An 8043-nucleotide genomic window follows, 5' to 3' on the forward strand; every position below is an offset into this window, starting at 1 on the left:
ATAATAATAATAAATAATAAATAATAATATAAAAAAGGCAAAAATAATATAAAAATCAAATTAATTCTGGAAAAAGGACTAAATTCGAAGCGAAAATAAAGTTTTGGGGCGAATTTGAAATAAAAAGAAAGAGAAAGGGCTTATTTGAACACGTGAGAAATGTAAGGGGACTGAAACAGCAATATTTCCTTCCCCTCAAAACGCAGCGCATCATCAGGGATTAAATTGAAAAGCGCAAAAAATTATGGGGCCAAATTGAAAATAAAAAATGACTTAATTGCAAAAGAGTGAAAAAGCTGAAGGACCGCGCGCATAAATAACCCATTAATCAAAAACACGTGGATCCTCTAGCGGGTCGGGTCGGACGGACCGGGTATAGGCCAAAACGATGTCGTTTTGGGGTTAAAGGACAGCCCCCAAAACGACGTTGTTTTGGGAGGCTATATAAGGCTAATTTTTTTTTTAAATTCATTCTTTCATATGTTTCAAAAAAATAAAAAATCACCCCTCTTTATTTTTTTCTCTGCAGGGGGTTCTGCTCCGGTGAGATCCGGCTAGTCATCACCGCCGGCCACTGTACACGGTGGCCGGAAAAGGTAAAAATTTTATTTTTTTCGTTTTTTTTTAAAAAACTTATTAATATACCTTATATATATACATAGAACACAAATAAAAATGAAATATTTATAAGTATATGTGTAGTTTCAAAGAAAGAAATAAAACAAATCAACAACCTTTTGTGTTTGCTATTTGTTGTCTTCTTTATGTGCTTGAATCTGGTTTTTTGATATTGTGAAGACTGTTTTTGTACTCTAGAAATTTGCTGCTTTGTATTGCTAAAAACAACCGACCCTTTTACAAAGTTTTAAATCGGCTTTTATAGCCATTGTACAAAAATCTCTTTCTACTTTCTGTCTTTTCGTTTTAATTGCTTGCAGGTGCTGTAGCGGTGAAGGTGACCCGAGATGGTGGCCGGTGCTGCAGTGGGCAGGTGATGGCAAGGGCAAGTGGCCGAACGGGACAAGGTGGCTAGGGTTTCAGCTTTTCTGAAATCCTAGTTTGTCTAATGGGCTAGGTTAATTTTAAGTTTTGGGCTGATGTTTGGGTTTAAAATGTTGTAAACGGGTTTGGGTTTTGTGGGTTTAGTTGTAATATATTTGGGCTGAGCAAATTTTGGGCTTCTACAGCATACATGGACAATGGTTTAGTGTGCAATTGTATACATGAACTTTAATTTGATTCAGTTCTTGTAAATTATTAACACAATTATTGATATAACATCATTTTATATTTATATATTGCATACATAAATATTTATATTTATTCAATATAAAAATATATTGATGTATTTATTTTTTAAAATGTGTATGATTAAATCAAAATTAAAGTTTCAACTATACATTTAAACCACAATTAGAATTTCACGTCTATAATTACACATTAAATCGAAATTCATATTTAATTGTGAGATATATCTCTATCAAAATTTAGGTGTATACATATAATTAAATGCCATTTATATAAAAATCTAAACAACTAATGCGGTCATACATAAAAGAATAATGCTTGTATTGCTATGTCATTTTATACTTTTTTTAATTCATCGATTTCATTTTATTTCTGTTAAAGTTTCCTTTTGTATTTTATATGATAATTTAAAAATTATAAAAATCTTCAAAAAAATTAAAAATTAAAAAATTAAAAATTAAAAAATTAAAAACTTAAAAATTTAATATTTAATATTTTAGTCCATATTTCAATTAAAAAGTTCAATATTTAAAATTAAAAAATTCCAAAAAATGATAATCTCAGCACAAAAATTTTGAAAGAAAAAATAAAAAAATATGTTAAAAACGCCACAAAAAGTTAAGCTATAGTCAAAAGAATTGAGCTATAGTGGCGGTTTTTTTTAAAACGCCACAGAAGGCCATTATTTTACAAAAAAAAAGGGAAATCAAAATCCCGCTCACTCCCAAAAAATAACTTTTGCTTACCCACTCGTTACTCCCTCTTCTTCTCATCTATGTCACTCGCCCTAAATCCCTCAAATAAAATTTAGCTACTCTTTTTCTCTCGTTACTCTTTTTCTCTCGATCCTTCGTTTCTTTTCACTGTTTAGATATATCCGCCTCTCTCATCTTCGTAAGTACTCTTACTTTGAATACTCCAATTTTCTTATTGATTTTGCAGATTGGTTCTCTAATCCTTTTTTCGGGTGTAGCGTTGTTTATACGTTTGGTTGTTGTTGAAGAAGTGCTACTACCATGGCTACAAAGAAGAGCGTTAGGGACTTGAAGGAAGCTGATTTGAAGGGAAAGAAAGTGTTTGTTAGAGTCGATCTAAACGTTCCATTGGATGATAACTTCAACATAACTGATGACACAAGGATCCGTGCTGCTGTTCCCACCATCAAGTATTTGATGGGTCATGGCTCTAAAGTCATCCTCTCTAGTCATTTGGTACCTTTCTTTTATTCCTTTTCTTTAGATTTGATTTCTTTAATAAAAATTTTCCTTTGATCCCATACTGGGTTTTTGGGTTTTTGTTTGCCTTTTGATTTATCTGCATATTTTGATCTGGTGTTCATTGAGATCTTTATGGGTATTTGTGGTTTTGAGATTTATTTTTGATTAACTAAGCTAGATCTGTCTGAATCGGATGGAGGCAGCATCATCTCTGTTTTTTGTTTATATCTTTTATGTTCGATCTCATTTTCTTTTTAATTCTAAAATCACTGCACCGAGATAGTATTTATTGATTTTTGATATATCTAACAAGCATGTTTTGTGGCTGATATTTTCATAGTTGTTGTTTGTTTTTAGCTCGTAAATTGGTACACCTTTGTTTTCTCTTGATTCTGATTTTGAGCTTGGTTTATTATTTTCACAATTTTGCACAATTTTGAACTTGAAAAATGGTACCAATAATGGAAAACTGGGTTTTGGCAGGTAATTTGTTATGGGATACTTTTGGTTTTGATGGCTGTTGGGAACTTTATAAACACAATACAGACACTCGTGACAAAATCAATGTTTAAAGCAAAGATGAAAAGATCAAAGAGCAAGCCGGAGTTGGATTAAAATGTCCTTGATTGTTAGGTAAATCTTACATAAACATGTTTGTTAAGTATACTTCGTATGAAAATTAGTTGAATGGAAGCAAGCAACGCCTAGATATTCTTTCACCATTTTGAACTCTTTAAGAAAATGGCAAGTCCAAGACTAGGCTTCTTTTTTTTTCTTTGAAATGTATTCTTGTAAGGTATTTTTATTTATATAAATTTTGATTTGTTAACGAGTCTAAGATATTTAATTTTTTATTATTGTTCGCATTGCTTTATTGTGTAGTGTTATATTCTCAAGTACATTTAGTTGTAATCTTACTGAAAGTTGGTCCCCTAATTTTCTGATATTCAAATTTATGGCCATCTCCAGGCCACTGTGGACAGTCCACAGCTCCGCCACAACACTAATATTCAAATTTATTTTTGACTAGTACAATACCATTATAACAGCCATGAACTGGAATTACATGTGATATTAGTAACTTGTACCAGCCCTTAAGGCTTCGGCTTTACTTAAAACAGGAATTATATGTGATCTTCGGCAATTTTGCCCAGCAGAATTAAGCTAATTTTATGGTTCTATCTTTAATTAATGCAGGACTGAGCAATGCTTTCTTTACAGGTCAGTTTCCTGTTTCTTTGTCATGGATGGATGTATTTATTGGAATATGGGACTAAGTAACTTAATACAAAGAAATTTTACATTTTTTTTCTATGCCTTTTAGATCACCTCTAATTTTATTATACAAAGAATTAGTAACTTAATGCAAAGAATTTATGGAAGTTTTCGTCGGTGTTGGTTTTGCTCGTATCAGGGATCTGTTTAAGAGAGCCAAGGTGATAATGCTATAAGTTTCTTATATTTGATTGCTAAGGCAGCATGTAGCTGTTAATTGTTGGGCATATGATAATAATTAGGGAACAGATAAAATGTTGCAGATGGTTGGGCCACCTATAAATCAGCTTGCTGTATTTTCTATGTTATTGTTTTTTATGTTATAAGTACAGATTCCTTTTATTTTATTTACAGATACTTGGTTATGCTATGTACTTTGTGTAATTTGTTGAGAAATTCTTATCTTTTGCAGGTAAATAAACCATTAGTTATATTCATTGATGAAATTGATGCTTTAGCAACTAGGTATGATAATCTTGTTGCTACTCCTTTCCCTTCTTTTTTTAATGCAAGAATTTGTTGAAACCACACCATTTGTTGACATATGAAGGCGAATGCTTTAACAGATATAGTTTGCAACTAAGCATTAATATTTTGCATCTGATTTAAATCAAGTGATTGGAAATGGAAATATAGTTGCCTTGGTTATCTTTTATGGTATTTTATAAGACACTGAGAATGGGCTACATTCGATACCTTTTACAGGCCAATTATCATTGCAATTATGAGTAGGAAGATAACTATAGATGAATTTAGTGGAGAGGAGAAAAACATAGCTGTCTTTAAGATCATATGTAAATGATTTTCTCTCTTTCTTTCTATCTGATCAGACGTCAGGGGATTTTCAAGGAAACAACAGACCACTTGTATAATGCAGCCACTCAGGAGCGAGAAACTACTTTGAATCAGCTACTAATAGAGCTTGATGGGTTTGATACTGACAAAGGTATTATATTTTCGGCTGCTACAAATCGTAGAGATTTGTTAGATCCTTCGTTTTGATCGCGAGGTTAATTTCCATCACTTGAATAGCAGATCTAATTAGTTAATATATCTCATCAATACAAAAATATATTCGAATCACTTTATCACCCATCACTTGATCTAATTAGTTAATAGCAGATCTAATTAGTTAATTTCCATCACTTGAATAGCAAATTTTATTATATTACATTTTTTAGCAAATTTTATTATATTACATTTTTTTAGTATTAAATTTTTCATAAAATTATAATAATTTAATAAAATCATTTTTTACCCATCGATTATCATAATGTATTTAGTTAAACAATCAGTAAATATTAAAATGATAACAAGTGGGGAGTCTGACATATTATATTTTTATTGTAAAATATGCATATGTACAATTAATAAACACTTTTCTATTTAATTAAAAAAATAAAAATAGTGGCCAAATAAAATACTATAAAGTAATACTCATGACTCTTAAAATATGTGAAAATAGAAGAAATTATCTTAAAAAAGGCTACAGTCATCGCACAAATAATTTATTGATTCAATATATTGAATATGATTGATAATTTTGAATTAAAAAATCTAATAGATTATACAAATTTTTAAACACTCAAAATAATAATTACTAGTTTGAAACTTTTGCTGTAGAGAAAATGAACATATTAAACCTGGCAATCTATTTAATCACAACTTTAAACTTTTAATCCATTAATATAAAAACTGTACTAATTATAGTTAAAATACCAGTAAGGCATTTGTCATGTAATTTCATTATTTGGTTTTGAGGGTCGTATAAGTGATTTCTTTATTAGCCTGACTTTGGCTTACAGGTGCATACTTTGGCTTTCTGTTCCGGTGTTTTGGATTCTCTGGCGGTTGAATTGAAAGCATCAAAGGGATTCTCTAAGTTATATGCAGGCATTGCAATACTTTGGCTTCATCTAAGCTTGAACCAGCCCTCTGTTGTATATTGTTTCTTCTTCTTTTTTGATCTTTTTCCTTTGATTAATGAGAGGTAATGATGATTTGGCATTCTTTTCTCACTAGGATGAATTTTGTTTTAGAAATTGTAATACTTTGTGTGTGTGTGTGTGTGTTTATGTATTAAATTATATATTGAATCAATGTTTATGTATTAAATTTAAATTCATTAATTTGTATATTTAGTTTTGAAGTTTAAATTTTAATGGAAAATTTAATTTAATTAATATTTTTTATTTATCCTTAAAAGTATATAGTTTAAAGTTCAAATTTCAAAAATTAAACATAATATAATATTTAACATAGAAATAAATATTATTTAATTAAAATAAAATAATTTTTTAAAAAAGGTCATGATTTTTAGTGGCGTTTGTGGGAAAAGCGCTGCTAAAGGTCATGACTTTTAGCGGCATAAACGTCATAAAAAGTTAGCTGCATTTTTTGCGGCGTTTGTAAAAGCGGCGTTTGTAAAAGCACCGCAAATAGTTTTAGCGGCGCTTATAAGCGCCACTATAGGCCCAAAAAAACGCCGCTCAAAAACTTTTTTGCTGTAGTGATGAGGATCCAAATACTCATTTGGCCAACTTTCTGGAATATTGCGACACTTTCAAGATCAATGGCGTTTCTAACAACGCTATTCGCTTAAGACTATTTCCCTTCTCGTTAAGAAGTAATGGTTGAAGTCCCTACCGCAAGGTTCAATCACTACTTGGGAACAGATGACCGATAAGTTTCTACTAAAGTACTTTCCACCGGCTAAGACTGCCAAATTGAGAAACGATATCTCTTCCTTTGTGTAGATGGATTTAGAAACTTTATACGACGCATGAGAGGTATAATGACTTATTAAGAAGGTGCTCTCACCATGGGTTACCTTTATGGCTACAGGTTCAAACTTTTCGCAATAGTTTGAACCCCTCAACTAGGCAAATGGTCGATGCAGCTGCCGGTGGAACCATAAATAACAAAACATCTGAGGAGACTTATGAGTTTATTGAAGAGATGCCATTGAATAATTATCAGTGGCAAGTCATGAGGACAAAGTCGACAAAAGCCGCTGGTGTTTTCAACCTCGACACAGTCACCATGTTATCAAACCAGGTAGAGCTCTTAAATAAAAAGATTGATGGTTTATTTGTCTCTACACAGGTACATCTGGTGATGCAGTGTGACACAAATGGAAGAGGAATGAATAATCTAGAATGCCTAGCCTACGACCTTAGCAATACGAATGAACAAGTCAACTATATGGGTAACAATTCTAGACTTCAGAATAACCCTTATAGTAATACTTACAATGTAGGTTGGAGGAACCATCCCAATTTCTCTTAGGGTGGTCAAGGCAATCAAAGACCACAACCCCCTCTAGGATTTCAACTAACTTACTAGCAGGAAAAGAAGATGAACCTTGAGGAGATGCTAATGAAATTCATCTCGGTGTCAGAAACACGTTTCCAAAACACCAAAATAGCGTTTAAAAATCAGCAACCGTTGATTCAAGGGCTCGAAAATCAAATAGGCCAGCTTGCTAAGCTGATCTTAGAAAGTCCGCAAGGTAGCTTGCCTAGCAACACCGAGTCTAACCCAAGAGAGGAACTCCATGCGATTACTGTTCGAGATGAGGAAGGGTCAGTTGATTCCAAACTAGAACCAAGGCAGGAAGGCGTGGTAAGTAAAGATAAGGTGGATAAAAGCTAGAATAAACAAAAACAGGTGAGCAGAGAATATACACCTCGCATGCCATACCCTAATGCGACAAAGAAAGACCGCATAGATGAACAATTTTGTAAATTTCTTAAACTTTTGAAAAAGTTGCATATTAACTTACCGTTCATTAAAGCTCTTTCGCAGATGCCCAACTCAATAAAATTTTTAAAAGAGCTTCTGACAAAAAAATAAAAGTTAGATGATTCGTCGCATATGGAATTAAATGCAGTTTGCTCAGCGATTCTACAAAACAAACTACCTAACAAGTTGAAAGATCCAGGGAGTTTTACTATTTCCTGTTTAATTGGTAGTTTAAATATTGATAATGCTTTAGCTGATTTAGGGCAAGTATAAATGTCATGCCCTATAAAATGTTCAAACGGCTAGGTCTTGGGAAACCTAAACAAACTAGGATGAGTATTCCACTGGCAGACAAAACTATTAGATCTAGGGGTATTGTTGAGGACGTACTCGTTAAGATTGATAAATTTATATTCCCAGTCGACTTTGTTGTTCTAGACATTGATGAGGATAGTGACTTACCTTTAATTCTAGGTCGGCCCTTTTTAGCAACTTCCAGAACTATCATTGATGTTGGTACAGGTGATCTAATACTTCGTGTAGGTGACGAAACAATCAC

The 8043-nt window shown here is 32.2% G+C and overlaps 1 protein-coding gene across 4 annotated transcripts; it reads left to right on the plus strand.

The window, feature by feature from the left end:
- Window positions 1–1968: 1968 nt before the first annotated feature.
- Window positions 1969–5921, plus strand: LOC107933950 (probable inactive ATP-dependent zinc metalloprotease FTSHI 1, chloroplastic). Of its 4 annotated transcripts, none has more exons than XR_001693755.2 (7): window positions 1969–2142; window positions 2222–2459; window positions 2949–3098; window positions 3663–3686; window positions 4153–4205; window positions 4571–4749; window positions 5546–5856. XR_001693755.2 is itself a non-coding variant. In XM_016866271.2 (7 exons), the coding sequence occupies exons 4-7, from the start codon at window positions 3672–3674 to the stop codon at window positions 5593–5595; spliced, it is 234 nt and encodes a 77-aa protein (XP_016721760.1). In that variant the 5' UTR covers window positions 1970–2142; window positions 2222–2459; window positions 2949–3098; window positions 3663–3671; the 3' UTR covers window positions 5596–5858. The 4 variants fall into 4 exon arrangements, 2 of the variants coding, with proteins under 2 accessions (XP_016721760.1, XP_040930298.1); XM_016866271.2 differs by having other exon boundaries at window positions 1970–2142; window positions 4571–4686; window positions 5546–5858; XR_001693754.2 differs by having other exon boundaries at window positions 1971–2142; window positions 4571–4686; window positions 5528–5921.
- The last annotated feature ends 2122 nt before the right edge of the window (window positions 5922–8043 follow it).

Source organism: Gossypium hirsutum, chromosome A08 (assembly GCF_007990345.1).
Source record: "Gossypium hirsutum isolate 1008001.06 chromosome A08, Gossypium_hirsutum_v2.1, whole genome shotgun sequence".
Lineage (NCBI taxonomy): Eukaryota > Viridiplantae > Streptophyta > Magnoliopsida > Malvales > Malvaceae > Gossypium > Gossypium hirsutum.